The sequence below is a fragment of the Hakea prostrata genome, chromosome 1, assembly GCF_041222555.1.
Source record: "Hakea prostrata isolate BN-2017 chromosome 1, UWA_Hpros_2, whole genome shotgun sequence".
Taxonomy (NCBI): domain Eukaryota; kingdom Viridiplantae; phylum Streptophyta; class Magnoliopsida; order Proteales; family Proteaceae; genus Hakea; species Hakea prostrata.
The window spans coordinates 79,434,260-79,452,950 of record NC_142600.1 but is presented as its reverse complement, the minus strand read 5'-3'; the positions used below and the strand labels follow the sequence as shown (position 1 = coordinate 79,452,950).

At 37.5% G+C, this 18,691-nt stretch overlaps 1 protein-coding gene across 3 annotated transcripts in view; it reads right to left on the bottom strand.

Moving 5' to 3' along the window:
* Nucleotides 1–17,670, bottom strand: part of LOC149030334 (uncharacterized) — a 34,487-nt gene extending 16,817 nt beyond the window's left edge. For all 3 annotated transcript variants that reach the window (XM_089142619.1, XM_089142618.1, XM_089142620.1), the window contains exons 1-8: nt 17,102–17,670; nt 14,249–14,503; nt 14,007–14,131; nt 13,847–13,891; nt 1,194–1,275; nt 1,027–1,095; nt 626–796; nt 477–542 (exon numbers count right to left, since the gene is read on the bottom strand). In XM_089142619.1, the coding sequence (XP_088998745.1) occupies nt 477–542; nt 626–796; nt 1,027–1,095; nt 1,194–1,275; nt 13,847–13,891; nt 14,007–14,131; nt 14,249–14,503; nt 17,102–17,275 (987 nt within the window). In that variant the 5' untranslated portion in view covers nt 17,276–17,670. The remainder of the gene's footprint in view (nt 1–476; nt 543–625; nt 797–1,026; nt 1,096–1,193; nt 1,276–13,846; nt 13,892–14,006; nt 14,132–14,248; nt 14,504–17,101) is intronic.
* Between the last annotated feature and the right edge of the window lie 1,021 nt (nt 17,671–18,691).

Here is an 18,691-nt window from a genome sequence, read left to right as displayed (position 1 = left end):
GTTCTGAATCAATGGTAATTTTAATGCTATATTTTATCACTTTTCTCAATATATTGTCCTACTGAATCCTCCATGCACAACATAAATTCCAGGTTGACTTTCAGTTGCAGTATGGGGTGCAAAACTACAGAGTGGTGTCAAACAGTAGTATGGAAAAGCAGCCAAAATTACTATATTAAATGCCTAAAGTGGACTATCATTTTGGAACACTCAAAAATTCAGAAAAAAGGGGAAAAGTTTATAAGGAACAGAGAGTGAAAGACTAGCATGGCTCAAGCTAATGATATTGCAACATAAATTAAGTAATGATTTCAGTCTCAGGAAAAGTCAACTTTCAGTGCGTCAGTTTCTAGTTTACAACGATAACAAAATCCAGAACCGGGATTCCAAAAAAATGAGCAACATAATCAAACAGAGAAAGAAAACCAACCAAAATATGGCAATACAAATTTTAGACATCACAGAAGCTTTCTGACCTGTGACAGTGCTTCTTGCTCTGCCGAAGGCATTTTCTTGAGAGCTAGTTGTGCAGCATCCTTAAGCTGTAAGGTCATAAAGTCGTTAGGCACAATTTCTAGACAGAACAAAGAACGACCTCTACATTACATCAAGCAAAGTAGCTTGCCTCGAGAGTTTTTACACGTTCCCAAAGTGGTGGCAAGCCAGTTAAGAGACTCTTAACACAAAGCTCAGGAGGCTTTGCATTCTTGAAAAAGGAGTGTTTCAATAACTTTTCTGCTGTTGGCCTTCTTGTTTGGTCTTTCACCAGGCACATGGCAACCATTTCTTTAAAGGACTGATCACAACTGGAAATCCCTTAATTAGGAATTAAGATAAAGTAACTTAACTACCAAGGAAATTGTAGAATCCAAAATTGATGTTCTAAATCCTAATGCAGCAAACCATAAATGAAATAAAGAAACCATGGAGTAATGAAACAGAAAACAAAAAAGGTGTTTATCTATGACATTGATAATTTGATATAGTTAACAGCATATCTTTCACCAGCACAAATGATCACTATACCTTGGAGAACCTTTTGTCTCGATCATAATCAAGTCCAGGGGGAGCATTCTGGATGGTCATCAGAAGAACCTACAGGGAAAGAGAGTAAAATAACATGAAACCTTAATTTGCATTAAATCTTCTAATCTTGATTATGTAAGCATCAATCAGACAATTTCTAAAAATACCTTCATAGGAGGGTACTTTGAAAAAGGGGCATGACCATGAGCCAATTCCAAGGCTGTTATTCCAAATGACCAGATATCAGCTCTGCAGGCAGAAAGACATTATTTAAATGTTCTGGTTGTGGTACTGAAATTTAGATTCACTAACCGGACTTGTGTTTATGTTGTCAACTACAAAAGAAAGTGAAAATGTCATCAAATAAAATCTCTCTTCCCGCTTTTTGGAAGAAGCTGAAAGTTTTTATTAACCTCCGTATGAAAATGTGGCCAATCATCTAGACCTCGGAAAACACAACTTAAGATGTTGAAAAAAATTTAAGTCGAGTAAGATAGGGATAAGAACGTAGCACTTAGCAGAATAAAGGTTTATGTAAATGAAAGAGATTTAACAAATAAAAAGGTTCGAAAAAGATAATTGTAGGGACCAAAGAACTTAGCTAAAATGCCATTACTTAGTGCTGGTCTCACTTATTTGAGCTTGGAAAAGCGACTTTGGAGCCACCCCTAACATTTGTGTTTTTCTTGGATAAAGTAACCGCCATCAAGAGTCAAAAGCCTAGAATATGCCCTGGCAAGTGGCAGCCCAAACCCTTTACCATTGCTTAGAGCAATGGCCCCTACCCAAGAGCTTAAGCTACAATACATAAGTAGACATAGCAGCATCTTGTGAAGTACAGGGATTAATATCATAACAAATGAAGGAGCAGAGTAGTGCTGGATGACCCAGTAACTTCCAGGATGAAACAACCACGTGATGCAGTTAGGGCCTGTTTGGTTATCTGAATTCAGAGATTTCAAATCCCTAGATTCATGAATCGGAGATTTATACCTTTGGTTGTCACACATCCCTGGATTCATGAAATCTAGGGATTTCATTTTTTTGCCTAAAAACGTGAATTAAGTCATTCTTAGGTATTGGGTGAAATCCATGGATTCCACCATAGTATAAAATTGATAAAATTTGTAGATTCTCGCGAACCCAACGGAACTTTATGAACTTCGATAGATTTGAGGCTAACCAAACAGTTAATTTTTTTAACCATGAATCCGTAGATTTCAAATCTATATAGATTTGAAATCCCATTTCATTTCAAATCCCTGGATTCATGTAACCAAACAGGCCCTTAAATCGCCCAAAGGTTCTTACTTTATTATAATAAGCCCCGGGTTGGTTATATATGTGTTGGGCATTTAGTCCAATGGATTATCATTGTAATGGGCCACTTGAATGGGCCTACAATATGGGTATGTGGTAGGATACATAATTAGTTATTTAACTGTCTTTATTCTATATTTGCATAGTCATTAAGAGTTTTAGTAGGCCGGATTAAGATTCAACCAGTCCAGGCTTGTTTTGTGTCAGTTTCCTATATTACTTCAGTTTGGGTAACCGTAACAGTTAAAGATAGGATCAGGACTTTCCTTTTTCGTGTAGAAGTCTATTTTTGGAATCTTCTATACAAGTTTTAATGGAAGCCAGCAGTATATGTCAAATCTGATAAATTTAAAGCTTCTGCTGCTGATTTTATCCATTGAAGAAATCTTGTGTCCTCAGCGAAAAAGAAACCTCATATTTGGTCAAGGTAGATTGGTGTTTGATCAAAACCAAACATCAAGTGGTGTGGTGCTCAGTAGGGTTTTCCTATTCCTCAATTCTGAAACTACTGTTATAATATTCGATTTGCTAAATATATCATCTCTTATTCCGCCATTGCCAAGTAAGTTACACTTCAACCATATCATACATGCAAGTCTTTTTTGGCATGAATTATGCACAGAATAATCCAACAATTAGAATAGCATCATATTTTGATCCAAGGTTCCCAGGTCTCGCATAAGACTTTTATTCAAAATTTACAAGGGTCGATCGATCGAATCTGGAGAAAGTTTAGATTCTCTATTCTGCCCTACCCTATTCTAGCTACTGTTCAGTGACTTACTGAGCTACTGTATATGACTACTATATCACATAACCTAGTAAAGGTGAAACAGAAAACCATGATTGAGGAAATTTAGAGCTTTCTTTATCTTAAAAAGAATACTTAACAGAGCTGAAAAGCATAATTCAGACTTTGGCCTCAAAATTACTGCATTGCAGCTATTGCCCTTGTCCTGATTTAACTAGGATCAGTCCATATTTTCTGAGCCAACCATCCCATTGATATCTGAGTTTTAACAAGTGTTGTATCCCTTGTTCCTAAAGTTGCTACGAGTTATAACCTATTCTAACCATCTGATCTTGTCCTATCCATTATCTCCCTAATCTGAACTACTTTTTGTCTAAAAAGCCTTATTTATTGACATTGCTTTGACTTTCAAGTTCAGTTCAACATACTAGCCCTTGAAAATTACTTTTCAAAAATTTAGCATTCATTTTTAAACCTTTTGAGGCTTTTTTGCACATTGTTCGATACAACCACTAGGTATGAAATACAAATTGGAGCCACCACCCAGCATCCATTTTTCTTTTTTGTTTTCTTAAATGCTGTTATCATGAACTCAAGACTTTTTTTAGGAAACAAACTCGTGATTTTTATTGCCTTTTGATCTTATTCAATTTCTAATATACAAATGAGAAGGGGAGGAATCACCTTAAAGGCAGTATTTTTTCTATACTAGCTTCACTTTTCTCGGCAGCACTTGGTCAAACAGTTTCTTACTACCAATACTAGCCCTTCTTTTGTTTAGGTTTTTTTTTTTTTTTTTTTTTTTTGGGGGGGGGGGGGGGGAGGCAAGGGTGTAGATACAACATTTCTTTAAAAAATATACTTAGTTAGCATAATACAGGAGGTTAATGGTCCAAGCATCCAGATGAATGGTTCAATACCAAGGTCAAGGCAATCTGTCTCTTGGTTGGGGGTCCACGTGCGCGCAGGGGAGAGAATCTTTTACTATATTCTGTATAATCTTCAGATACTTGTCCACACATCTAAATGCCAAAGAATCCCTCTTTTTTAACTTCCTTATGTCTTTTTCCTTTTCCTATCGTGTTTTCCATCACTTTGTTTGCAAGCATAGCATTAAGGACATCAGCAATAAGAAAAACAAACATCTTATTCATTTGAATGGAAGTATGGCTGAAGTGAATCTCTTAGCCTGTCCAATTCATACGGAATTATAGGCTCATCTGACTGAAACAAATCAACACTACTACATTTTTTAGCAGCCAATTGGTCAAAAACAACATAACACAAAAATGAAGATGAGTCAAAAGACTAAAGTAGAAGTGAAGAAGAAGGAATAGAGAAAACGAATATGAATAAGTGAAACAAAAAGAAGAATCAGAGTTGTAAGGGGGAAGGGGAGAAGGGAAAAAAAAAGACTCATAAAAGGGATGAGGGAGCAAAGAGGAGAGAGAAGTAAAGAGGAGGGGGAGGGGAAGAAAGACTGCACGCGCACATGCATACATGCACAAAAGCTCAAGCTTGAATTTATTCTACTCCATCCTCAATACGTTGAGTACAATGTATTCCATAACTGGAAATTCTTTGGAAAACTTGCGGCTTCACAAGGGAGCGGTTCCCCAATCTTCAAAGGTTAAGACTTTCTTGATGATGACTGTGGTGTGAGTCCCCAATGTTGGGTCACCTTTGTCCATTGCTTGCTTCCAGATGACTGAACCAGTGTCAACCAGAATGAATTCATAGAATTGTTGGGTTTTTGAGGGATTATTTGTGTAGAAATCCCAACTTGCCCAGAAAATTCTCTGGGCAGAAGAAAGGGGTTCAATTTCATATGGGTTGGCCCAAAATGGTTCAATTGGACAAATTGTTTGGACAAGGGATTTGGTAATGTATTGGCTTTTGGCAGTGGATTGGTTGGATTTTGTTTGAGACCGGGTTGCAACCTTAGTTTGGATTGTTTCTGGGATTAAAGAAGTTTGGCCTGTTGGTTTGGACATGGATGCTGAGCTGGCTCCAGCCACAACATGGGAGAAAGGTTTGCACAAGGCTGCTGAGCTTGCTCCACCCACAACTATATATATATATATATATATATATATATAACCAACTTCAATGAGAAACAATTACACTAGGACTCGTGACAATTTCAAACTTAATGAAAGTGTTCCTACATATCCTACATTAGAAATCTGCCTACACAATTATCCCAAGAAAAATTAATAAAATCCAAAATATCCACTAGACTAAATATATATATTGGGCCAGGTTGTCAATCTGGGTTCCCAAACGAATTTGGGTCTGTCCAAGTTTCTCCTGCATCAATTCTCCTGAAGCTTAAAAGAAAAATAATTTACAACAAATTTTATAAAAATAAAATATAGCATCCATAGCGATCACCTTTGATATTTTTCTCCTTTTTTTTTTTTGGGGGGGTGGGGGGGGGGGGGGGCTCATTATCAACTCCAAGATATAGTGGGTTTATGATAACAATGGCAGAATTGTCATTTACTGGGCCACAAAATGCAAAAGAAGAAAAGTAGAACAAGAATAGAAGGGAAGCAATTAGGGAAAGAGAAAAAGGAATAAGAACTAATATGAGAAAATAAGCAAGCTTGGGGAGGAATATGAGTAAATGGAAATACTTCAATAAGTTGGGTGAAAAAGGAAAGCTCACAACTTCAAAGGTAGAAGTGCGGGTAGAATAGGGAGACAAACAAAAGATAAAGGAAATTAGGGGATGAATAAAAATCAAACGAGAAAAGTAAAGACAGAGGGTATTCTACTTGGGCACAATACTCAGCAACGGAATTTGCTTTGAAGGACCTGGACTTCAGCAGACTAACTACAAATTCAAATTCTCTCGTCTAGTTGTGGTGGAACCCAAACCAGGGAGAGGGGTTGACCAATTCATGGGGAAGGCATTGGGTTGATTTTCAGGGAGCTCATTCTATCTTTCCCTTTTTTTTTTTTTTTTTTTTTTTTTTTTTTTTGGGGGGGGGGGGGGGGGGAGGCAGGGATGAGGAGACATAGAGTTGTAGTAGCATAGTGATAGTGGAGGTTGCTCTGCAAGTGGAAATGAGGGGAAGGGTGATAATGGTAATGACAGGAATGGTTTCTTTTTGGTAATGTGGGGTTGGGAGATCATGGCAGAATGTGATAATGATGGTGATGATGATGGGATAGGGATTCATGGGAAGCAAACAGAAGGTAGCAGCTGCTGCTGGTATTGTTTGGTCAGAACTGCAGATAAAGTTTTCAGGAGGAGAGGAGGAAAGCCAGGGATATAATGATCACAAGGAAAAGAAGGGAAAGAAATAGCAGCGAAGAGAATCTCAGAAGGTTAACAACTGGAGGACAGAGAGATTCACCCGGATTCGGGTTCTGATGCCAGATAATAGGGAAAAGAGAAGTGCAGAAGGAGAGGAGGAGATGAATGGAAAAAATGGGAAACAAAAACAAGAAACATTGTGGCCCACGGGGTGGGGGTGAAGGTGCACATGTACACATGCATGACCATCAATGTGTTAAATACAAACATAGGAGTAATAAAAAATAAAAAAAAAGAAAGACTCCCACAATAAAACTATTATACTATGATTTTTAACAATATAAAACTAATTATTCTGATAAATCCAACCCAAATAAAAAAATCTGCTTATAATAACTATCCCAATAAAAAGGCCATAGCAGTGCACAAGCCTCAAGCATTTAGCAGGGTCTAGGAAGGATCGTACAGAGTCTTACCCTTGTTTCCAGATAGTAAAATAGATAGTAATGTCATCCAAAAGAAAAACTACTAGACTAAAATCCATATTTGGACTCAAAACGGATTTGGGTTGGTCCAAGGGTCTCTTAAAAAAATAAAAAGGAAGTTGACCACAAGCTTTATAAAAAGAAAAGATCCGCATCACTAAATTGGTGTCACAAACAACAGCTATGATGGGGTGATGATCCAATGCTCTCATGATTAACCTCCAAGATATAATGCACTTTTTGTTGGCAGAATTGTAATTTAATAGACTGCAGAGTGAAAAGAAGAAAAGTAGCAATAGAATTGAAGGGGGTAACTTCTGGAAAGGAAGAAGAGGATTAAGAACTAAAGGACTAAATGTAGAGGGCAACATAGGAGCAATGGAAATACTTGAATAAGTGGGGTGGAAGGACAAAGCAGTCGCATCTTTAAAGGTGGAAGTGGGGGTAGACTTGGAAAATATCAAAAGGAGTAAAATAAAATAGGAATAAGATATAGCCAATGGCATAATGGAGTAAAGAAGGGGGTGGGGAAAAACTTTAAAAAAATTGCAAAGACCAAAAAAGGACTGAAGTTTCTAAGAAATAGAGCATGCAAGAAGTGGAATATTGAGGGGATAAAATAAACAAAGAACTTGGGGGAAGGATTAGGATTGAACAAAAGAAGAAAAGAGGGAGGGTGTCTTACTTGGACAAGAGACTCAAAATGGAATTTGCCTCAAGGAATTCTACTTCAGCAGGAGCATCAAACCACGTAGAAGTTCTCTCTATCTCTCTTCTTTTTTTTCCCTTCCTCGGGGAGGGGGTGGTGGAGGGGATTTCACATTTTCTCTGCTTGCCTCTTCTTTTTTAACATTATTTTTGGTTCTCAGGTTCTGAGGAACTGAAAGCAGGGAAAGGTGTCAATCAATTTACAGGGGGAATGAAGGCAATGGGGTGATTTTCAGTGAAAACTGAAGGGGTTTCTCGAGGAATTCAGGATGCCACGGCATCAAGGTTCAGAAACTTGTCTTGACAACCATTTTGAGTAGTTTGAGTCCTCGAGATCTTGGCAATTTTGTGTTAAATTGCAATAGTTGGCTCCGAAAGTTTAAGGAAAGCATTTTTTATGCTTAATTAACTTCTTAACATTCAAATTGCATTAAAAGGCACCTAAATTTGGAATCTAGTTTGCATCCTAGGTTAGCAGTAAATGTTCAAACCTGAAATTGCTTATTCTATGCTTTGTTTGAGTAATAAGAGGCATAATTATGCATATAAAGACACATAAATACTTTAGTAGTAGTTGAAGGCTTAAAGTTTCTGCTACAAACCACAAGATATGGTGAAGTGTTCACAATGCATATTATGGACACCTAACCCAAGTATGCTGAGTAAAAGATAAGTCATAGACACCTTACTACCTTAGTCTAACAAAATAGTACGACAAATATGTGACTAGCTGATAAGCAATGTTTGAAATCTCGCTTTGTTTTGGTGTTTTGGTTTTACAAAAATATTGAAATTCCAGTGGACTTTTGCCAAAATGTGGTATTTTTCTACCGTGTTTCAGTGGATTTTAGACGAAACCAAGACCTGAAATATCATACAATCCCTATTTTAGGCTATATAAACATGTTTAAATTATCATATCACAAAAACAGTTACCTAAATTGGTGGTGTATGGAACCACACTCCTGATTTTAGTATATGGTCAAATCCTGATGAATAATTACATATTTCCAAATTGTTTAAATGCTAGAGGACATAAAGAATAAGCAATTTAAAGCCAATGTACATTGTTCTCTGAGTGTAGGACATATGTCATAGATTCCAAAAGCAAATGACTATAGCCCTCCGCATTCACATGTACATAGCATCTTAAACACACCAAAAGTAACCTATCCTAGGATATGTCTAGCAATGATAGTGAGTCATACAATGCTGCTGGTAACATGTAAGGATGGAGAGTTGGGAAGGAGAAGATGCCGTCCATGAAAGATGAGCTGGCATACCCCTTTGAGTAGGAGTTAAACTCAATTACCAAAATTTCCGAGATTGCTAACCAAAATAAGGAAATTTTCAAAATTTCGACCAAAATATGGTGTTTATTTCATTCCTAAATGGCATTTATTTTAGAAATTTCATGAACTACGCTAGTGGAGGTAAAGATTCTTGAAATACCCAAGATTTCACAAACATTCTTCGAATAACGAAAATTTCGATCTAAAGGTATTCTAAATTGTGCACTTTTTCTGTCTTGTATGTCATCTCATCTCGAGTTTTCAAAATCTTGCCAAGTTTCCAAATCTCTCTCATTTTGGGTGTTGGGGTGGGGGTCGTGCAAATCAACGGATGCAATGGGATAGCGACTGTGAAGGTTGCTATTAGGCATGCAAGTTTGGACCTGGCAGCCCTGACCCGCCCTAAGCCCGATAGGGCTTGGGCTAAAGATTTTGGCCCTATGGGCGGGTTAGGGCCAAAATATTCTGGCCTTGAACTAGGGCCAAGGGCAGGCCTAGTATTACTCTCTGGCCTGCCCAGCCGGTCCCTGATTTTGGTCTTGATCTTGGCCCTGATTCTGGCCCTGACCTAGGCCCATGATTTTGGCCCTGATCTTGGCCTTGATCTTGGCCCTGATTCTGGCCCTGACCTAGGCCCATGATTTTGGCCCTGATCCTGGCCCTAATTTGAGTATAAACCCTCCACCCATATGGAGAGGAATTAATTCTAATCCATATGGGTGAATACTTGACACATGTCAAATTTTAAAAACATGATCATGTTTTGTAGAAAATTAATAAAAATAAATTATATTTTCATTACCAATATAATAAGCATCCATCTAATTTTGGCCCTGATCCTAACCCTAATTTTGGCTCTACTCTTAATGTTAATTTGACCCTAATCATGTACTAGATTTTTATCATAATCTTCATATTAACATTGATATAACTATAAGTATTGATTTTGACTTTCAGTCATTTTGATCATATTAAACTATGAGTTCACTTTTTTATATAATTTTTAAGGTAATTTTTATTTTTCAAACTAAATCATTTTTAGTTCCCAAAAAACATTGACTTTTTTTTTTTTGGGACTAAAGCAAGATAATATATTATAAATAATAAAAACGAGTATATAGAGAATTAATATCTAACAAATCTACACCCCAACTTCTCATCATGAATATTGACATCTTTCTTTGCCTCCAATGTGATATTTTGGAAAAACTTATTATGGACAGATAGTTTTGTTTGTAACTAAAATATCATTTTCTTTAACTACAAAAAAAAAGTGCCGATACTAAATTATCATTGATTTACTTGTTAACAAAGTTTTGAATATAGATTTTTTTTGTTGAATAAGGATATCAATGGAAGAGATTTTTAATTGCCATCGCCAAAGTAATGGGAGAGGTTTTCAATTTTCATCACCAAAGCAATGGGAGACTTTCAGAGCTCAATATAAAATTATGGAGTGTGAATTTATTTATGTTTAAAGCAACACTATCAACTTATTGACTATTTTATCATTTTGTAGGAGTTTGAATCATCTTATATTTCTATGATGTTTTTTTAATTTACTTGTAAATTTATTTTTTTTTAATGAATTTACATTTGATATTTTAGGTCCAAGGATAGGACCAATTAAGGCTAGGGACAAGGCCAATTAGGGCCAGGGCCAGGGCCAAGATAGGGTCAATCAGGGCTAGGGATAGAGCCAATCAAGGTCAGGAACAGGGCCAATCAGGGTCAAGGTCAGGGCCAGGGCTATTCAGGGTTAGGGCCAGGGACAGGGCCAATCAGGGCCAACCCATCACAACGCAGCCCAACGGGAATGGGCTTGGCTTGGCCCTGTAGGGCTTAGGGCTAGGGACAATAATCCTTGGCCCTGAACTAGGGTCAGGACGGGAATGGGCTCAGATTAGAACATATAGGGCTGGGCTTGGGATTGCAAAAGCCCGGCCCTGTTGCAGCCCTAGTTGCTATGGGGACTGATAGTGATGGGAAGAGTATGTGGTAACAGCAAGAATGATTTCTCTGGTGATATGGGCTTGAGAGGTCATGGCAGAATGTGATAAAGATGGGAATGATGGTAGGTTGGGGATTTGTTGGAAATAATAACAAGGTGGGGTTTACTGCGACCTTTCTTTAGTGACAACTATAGAAGAAGAAAGGAAGAAAAAAAAGGAAGAAGAGTACAAGAAGGGACACTAGAGATAGGAACATCACGTGAAGAAGAAGAAATAGCAACTGACAAAGACTGAGAGGGTGTAGAATCCCAGAGATAGATTCACCCAGGTTTGGGCTCTGACTTAGATGATGGGTAATAGAGAAGCGAAGAACCAAAGGAGCAGAAGGAAAACGGAAAACAGAAAAAAGAATCAGAGTTGCAAGGAAGGGTTAAGGAAGAGTGTGCACACACAAACACACAGACACACAAGCACCCAATTCATTCTATTCCATCCTTGATATGTTGAATACAAGCATACAAATAATAACGAAACAGACTACAGTAAGAAAACAACATATTAAGACTCTTAACAACTTGAAACTCCCCAAAATTATTCCTATGTATCCTAAACAAATTAAATATCTGCCTACTAATAAAATCCCAAATATTTACTAGTCTAAAATCCACATTTGGACCCAATTCTCAATCTAGGTTCCCAAACAGATTTGGATTGGTCCAATGTTCTCATGAATCAATTTTCTCAGAGTTAAAAATAACTCTATAATGAGTTTTATAGAAAAGAAAAACCAGCATCAACTTGATTGGCGTCCACAAACATCAGCTCTGATAGAGCAACAATCCAACGCTCCCCACAATCAACTCTTCAAGATGGTGGGCTTAAGATAACAATGGAAGAATTATAATTTACTGCCCCACAAAATGGAAAGACGATAAGGAGAATAAGAACAGGAGAGGGGGCGATTCCCCAAAGAGAAAAAGGCACAAGAACTGATGAAGAGAAAATGAGTAAGTAGGGGAGGCAATACGGGAGCAGTGGAACTACCGCAAGAAGAGGGATCAAAGGGGAAAGCAGTCACGTATTAAGAGGTGGGAGTTGGGGGGTTGGGGGGAAGGGGCAAAACTGCAATAAGAGTAAGGGGTAAAGTAAAAAAGGAGTAAGAAATTGGGCAAGCAAGCTTATTATGGGAGACATACATAACTCAAAAACAATATAAATAAAAAGAAAAAAGCGTTTGAATTTGGGTTTGAATTTTAAACAGAAACAGAAGACACAAGAAGTGGGGTATGTGAGACATATAAAGGAAAGAAAGAGGAATGGTGTTCTGCTTGGTTCAAGGACATCTACTTCAACAGTATTACTCTGACTTTGAAGTAAAGGACAGATTTAAAACCAGTTAGAAGTCTCTTCCTCCTTTTTTTCTTTCTTTCTTTGGTTGTCTGTGGAGTCTCACTTCCTCTTCTCTTCTTGCCTCTCTTTTTCTTTTTAATATTTTTTTTTTGGGTACTCTAGTTCCTGGAAATCGTTTTAGGGAGAATGGGTAAAAGCAGTGAGGTTATTTTCAGTAAGAAGAGGGGGGTTCTGAAGGGATTTGGAATGTAATAGGGTTTCAACCCTCTATTAAATTTTTCTTTTTCTTTTTTGGGGTGTAGTGATGGAGCAGGTCACCGTGGGGGTCGGAAATGACAGAACGGTGATGTTGTAACGGCAGGAATGGTTTGGTATGTGGTATTGAGAGGTCATAGCAGAATGAGTTGATGGTGGTAATGAAGATGGGTTGGGTTTTGTTGGAAAAGAAGGCAGATTGGGGTTGCTACCAGTGCTTTCCGGTCACAACATAGGAATAAAAATTAGGAAAGAAGAGTAGAAGGGATACTAGAGATAGTAAGACTGCAGGAAGAAAAGAAATAGCAGGGAAGAGAGGATGAACAATCCGAAAGAGACCTATATATATATATATATATATATATAGAGAGAGAGAGAGAGAGAGAGAAAGATTCAACATCACAGGAAGAAGAAGAAATAGCAGGGAATAGAGGAGGAAGAAAGAGAGAGGTTCACCCAGGTTTGTGCTCTAATGCGTGGAGCCAGATGATAGGGAACAGAAAAATGAAGAAGGAAGAAGGTCTAAGGGAGAAGAAGGGAAACAAAAAGAAGAGTCAGTTTGCAGGGGAAGGGAGAAGAAATCTAATACAAAGTTGAGGGTGGCATGGGAGGAAGAATGTGTGCGTGCACACACAGAAAAGCTCAAGCTTCAATTCATCCTGCTCCATCCTCAATACATTCATTACAATTACAAATCTATAAATGATAAAGAAGTTTAAATAAGAAAACAATTAAACTAGGACTCTTAAAACCTACTAAGAATATTCCAACCTATCCTGCCAAAAAAAATCTGCTTAGGTAATTCTCTCAAGATATATGTAATAAAATCCCAAAGATCTTATAGACTAAAATCATAGTTGAATCCTATTCTCACTCTTAGTTCCCAAACAGATTTTGGTCTGTCTAAGAGTTTCTTGCATCAAGAAAACATCCATAGACGCTCAATAACTTCAATCACAATTCCCAGTTTTGTCTATCCTCATTGAAGTGATATTGTCTAAATAGAGTAAAAACCCAAAAGATGGGAAAAAATTGAAGGAACGAGGGGGGAGAGGAAGAGGTTTTTTTCTAGGCAGCCAAAAAGAGAACTGAGTACTAAGACCGTCGAAGAAAACTTCAGAGAATCAAAATGACTCCTTTTTCGTGTGTGCTTTCAACGGAGAAACAAAATTTATATTTTACAAACTTTAAAGAAATCAAGAATGGAGGGATTTGCTACATAACTTGATAGAATCAAATGATTCATTTTTATGTATGTCCAGGTATTTTTAACAAATAAAATATTGAAAAATAAGACAATTAACAAGTATAAATTTTACAATGACTTCAAAGAATTGAATGGAAGCATTCACTTGATTATTTAGATAGCTTTCTATGTGTAGGAAGCTAAGGCACAAGTACCAAAGGTCATCCCATGGCTATGTAAATCGAGAAGTACTCACTTGAAATCATACCCACTTCCTGGCTGCAAAACTTCGGGAGCCATCCTGCAAAATAAACATTGCATTGAAATACAGAAAATATTGGAGCATGAAATAAAAAATGGAGCACCAGAAAGAAAATATTATTAGAGAGGGGGGGGGGGGGAAGTAGATATCTAACCAGCATGGTGTCCCTACAAAAGTATTTCTTGAACGCTGCCTGTCACCCTTGTCAAACATGCAAGCTGAAACACCAAAGTCACCAAGTTTTACGACACCATTACCATCAAGAAGGATATTTCCAGCCTGCCACAAAAGAAAGTTACAGAAATCCCGTCTTGTAAATTGTAATGTATCTGAAAAAGTTGACCTTGTAGGAATGTTAAGATAATGAATAATAATGTCCCTTCCATTTTAACTAACCTTGACATCACGATGAATATGTCCATGTCGATGAAGGTACTCCAAAGCCTTAAGGGTTTCTTTAAGGATAGAAGCAATTACAGACTCTTCAAATCCATCAGAGTATGCTACCTTCATAAGATGCAAGCAAGAACCTTCTGCCATGAATGGCATTACCACCCAAAGATTTCGGTCAACAACAAAAGAACAGAATGCCTTTATTACATTCGGATGATCTATTAAACTCATAGTTTGAGCCTCCTTTCGTATGTCTTCCTATTAAGTACAAAAGAAACAGCCCTTATCATTAAAATTTGAAAAAGAAGAACATCAATAACCACTCACCTTCTCAAATCATATATGAACTGTTCCCATCTTGTCAGAAAAATACAGTTTTTGAAATTTGAAAATGGCTTAACAAGCCTAACAACAAGAACCCAAGCAACATGATAAAAGTTCAAATGCGATATTTTCTCACCCTGTTAAACCATCAAGTTGGGTCCCACAAGGGTTCAGCTGTCAGGGCAGTGGACTATAGTTCAAGCTAGAAACAGGTAAGACTTCAAAATATTGGTGGTCTTATAAAAAGCCTTTAGTCTCTTTTGATAGCGACAGTAGCATCTTTGGAATAAACAACATTGTCTTCTTACACGCATTATGTTTGCCTTCTACAGTGCTTTATGTCACACCAGCAACATTTTACCATGCAAGATTTCATTCTCTCCTTCTCTCTCCATCAATTAATCATGATAATAATAGAAACGGCCTCCAAAGAGATTAATTACCTATTAGCCACACGGGTAAGCACTTGTGGAATCTATATCACCCCAGAAAAAACAATCCCCAATCCCTCTTCTTTCCCTTTGGGATGTTTATAATATAATCAGTTCACCCAAAGAAACAATCCCCAATCCCTCTAGCAATATATCATTTTTGCTAAACTACAACTATAAAACAGCGAGTTTGTGAGCCATCCTGATGAATTTGCCTTTGCATATTAATTCCTTCAAACATGAGAAGTTAGCTTTGTGACAATTGGCAATCAGTTCAGCAAGTACTCAAAATCCTTCCTAGAGATTAATCATCCATATAACAACTAAAGCAGTCAACAGTCTCAGGTTCTTCCAAGAAAGCCAATGTTCCTAATTCACTATCGTCCTTTGCTACCAATAGCTTCTGTCGCACTAGTTGCCTAACACACATGATTCGAAATTAAAAATCTGTTCCCTTATTTCTTCAGCATCAGTGAAAAATTTTGTAGGAATGTCCCAGCGCATGAGGCTAGCATTACTTGTCAGGGAGCAGAAAACATATACAGCCTTAAACTCCACCTCAAAGGAGAGGCTGTTTCCAAGTTCTGAAGCCACAGGAACAGGTTGTAATAGGACAATTTAACCATTGTGCCAAGATAAGTAACCATTACTTTCATCCTAAACACTTCATTCATTTAAAGTCCATGAAAAATAGCCTCCCATAAGAATTACAACCTGAAATTGGCAGTAATAAGTGAGTGCAACATTCCCCTGCTGGCAACTTCTAACATAACCATGTAGGATTCTCCATAGGCCATAATAAATCTAGGATGCATAAAAACAAAAAATCTGGTGGGAAAAGAAAATCCTTACATTGACAGTCCACACAGAGACACTTTCTAAATATTTCCCTCCAAGCTGCCAATTACTCATGACAGTCACAATCACATGCAGCAGTTGTGTCAAAAACTAAATTTAGTTTTTGTAAGCATTTATTTTCCAATAAACAGTGATTAACCAAGCATCCAACTGTTTGTCAGCATATATTCTCTTCAAATGCAAATATACAATATGCAGTGTACAAAACATCATATCCCATATGGCAGCATGATATGCTTTGGTGCCAGACAGTATTTGACTTCAGTGGCATTTGTTGGAAACGCAAATGACCATTAATTAATTAATTAAACCAATAAAGGGCGAACCCAATGCCAAAGGCTTCCGTACAAGTAGAGTATTGGGGGCATTTTTACTATGCAGCCTTACCCCCAACAATTTTTGCTAAAAGGCTGTTTTGATACCTCGACCAATAAGCTAATAAAGCTCAAAATATGAAGCTATTGTGATGCATCTGGGTGTAGAAGAGGGAGCCTCATTCATCAAACAACTAAATAACCTATTCTTAATATGAAAAGAGGCATGACTGCTCGATCAAACTTTAAACATACACTAAATGTAATTCTCTGCAACAGCTGCAGAGGACTGCCGGTGGGATCGTTATCGGTTGATTTAGGTATATAACGAACTGGAAAAGCTGTAAACTTAATAATGACCAAAAAATGCAAAACAACAAAATCAGCTACGCTACAGACCCTGTAAAAACTAAATAAGGAAGCCAGGTGAAAAGTCGACAAAAATACAGAATGGCTACGTTAACCCAAGTTCTCCATGAATGGAATGTCTTCTTGTCCCTTGTGGCATATATTTGTCAAAACCAACAGTCCGAGTCTTAAAGAAATATCTGGGAGCAGAGTCAGCCACTTGATTCCGCGTAATACGCTCATCAAATAATTGGAACAACAAAGTAGACGGTATGCTCGAATCTAGTACGATCAGCTCCTTAGACTACTCGTCTCCGAATCAAAGTTTGGAAATTTAACTCGCTGACACTCAAGATAATACCGAAAACTGAGTTTCACTACATGATCGTAAATGAATTGGGAAACATGATGAATGGAAGACTCGAGATGGTCAATCCAATTCCAGAATTAATTCATAAGCCAATTAGAAAATTCGACAACCTCCTATAAACCACGGTATGAATTTACAGCGTCGCAAATAAACAGTCTTCCATGACATATTAGCAGAGAAGGGGAAAAGAAGACGAAATTGGGATACGAACCAGATTGCTATTGCAGCGATCGAGATCCAGACACTTAACGGCAACAAGTTCGTTGGTCGGGACATAGATCGTCCTAAAAACTGTAGCACTGGCACCATGCCCGACCTCCTCGAGTAGCTGGTAATCATTTGGATTTGCTGAGTAGCTTTTCCGGCCGCTCCCCATCTTTCCCATACAAAGAAACCGATAACGAAGTAACCCAAAATTGAACAGCCGGTAGCTTCAGTGTGTTCGAGTTAACGAGTTTGGTTACTGTTTGAATTATGCCTTCATTATAACCCTCGTTCGCAGCTGCTGCTGCTGCTGCTGCGGATGATTCGGTGCCGGCAGCTCTGTTTTTTCGTTGACTCTCAGAAAACTCTTACCCCTTTCTTTTTTAGAGACGAAAGGCGAGAGCGAGATGATGAAGCAGATGGGTTCTATCACTTCTGTGTCATCAGTCATCAGTCATCAGACTCATCGTCCAGATGACTCAAGTCTTCCGATACGAGAGATGTTGTGGAGTGTGGACATGGCCGAGACCCGAGGGCAAGGCAAGGCAGGCAGGCAAGGGGAGAATAATGAGAGATGCCTTGCCTTGTGTGGATTGTGGCCATGGCCCATGGGAGTTGCTTCTCTCATTGGAGAATGGACACGTGGTTACCGTACAATACGGGACGGCTGCCCTCTTTTGTTTTCTTTTTTTTTTTTTTTTTCTTTTTAACGAATTATCTGTGAGAAAAAAGAATAGATCACAAGAAATCTATTTTTTACTTTTGGCCTTTCTTCGCACTACTGGATTCCAGAAATCCAGCATTGCTCTTTTTTTTGGGGACAGAAGGAGGGTTCACATTTATTACACTACATTGAATCCAGAAATCCAGCTTTGCTCTGAGATTACATACAATAAATCCCAAGAGATTAGTTTCTAATTGGATTTTAATTTTAATTTTTGGATAATTAATTGTTATGTGTCATAATTCTATATAAAAATTACAAAAATTACAGAGGGTTGGAATCGTAAAGGATGTGAACTTAAAGAAAGATAACCATCCGTTATGAGAGATCTCATATAAACCACACAATATGTATAACGAAAAAGCGTCAAGTATGTCAGCATGTGCTCTCCCAACAAAGAGGTTATTGCAATCTCTATCATACTAGTCGATGATTTTTGACTTTTAATTTAAACGTCTTATGTTCATTGTTTCTAATTCTGCCATTCTTGGTATCATAATTTACATTTAATAGAAATACGTGTCACGGGATTCAATTTTTAAAAAGTTTGAACTACATTGACATGCCTCAACCCTTCCATCTAATACCATCCATGAAAAATGCATGAATCGTACCAATTATAGAAAACTATTAGAGCAAGATAGAGAGGAGGTTTACCATGCAATTTTCCCACTTATTGCACATGTTTAGGAAATAAGATAGAAGATTTAGACATCCTCTAAGTAGTAATCAATACAAAAGAAAATCAATATTCATTTATTTAAACATCAATAGATCTGTGAAGGGAAAAAATATTAGGACTTGCGTAATAGCAGAAACAATTTGCATGATATCTCTGGCAATTTGCACACAATATAAAGGTAACTTTTTAAA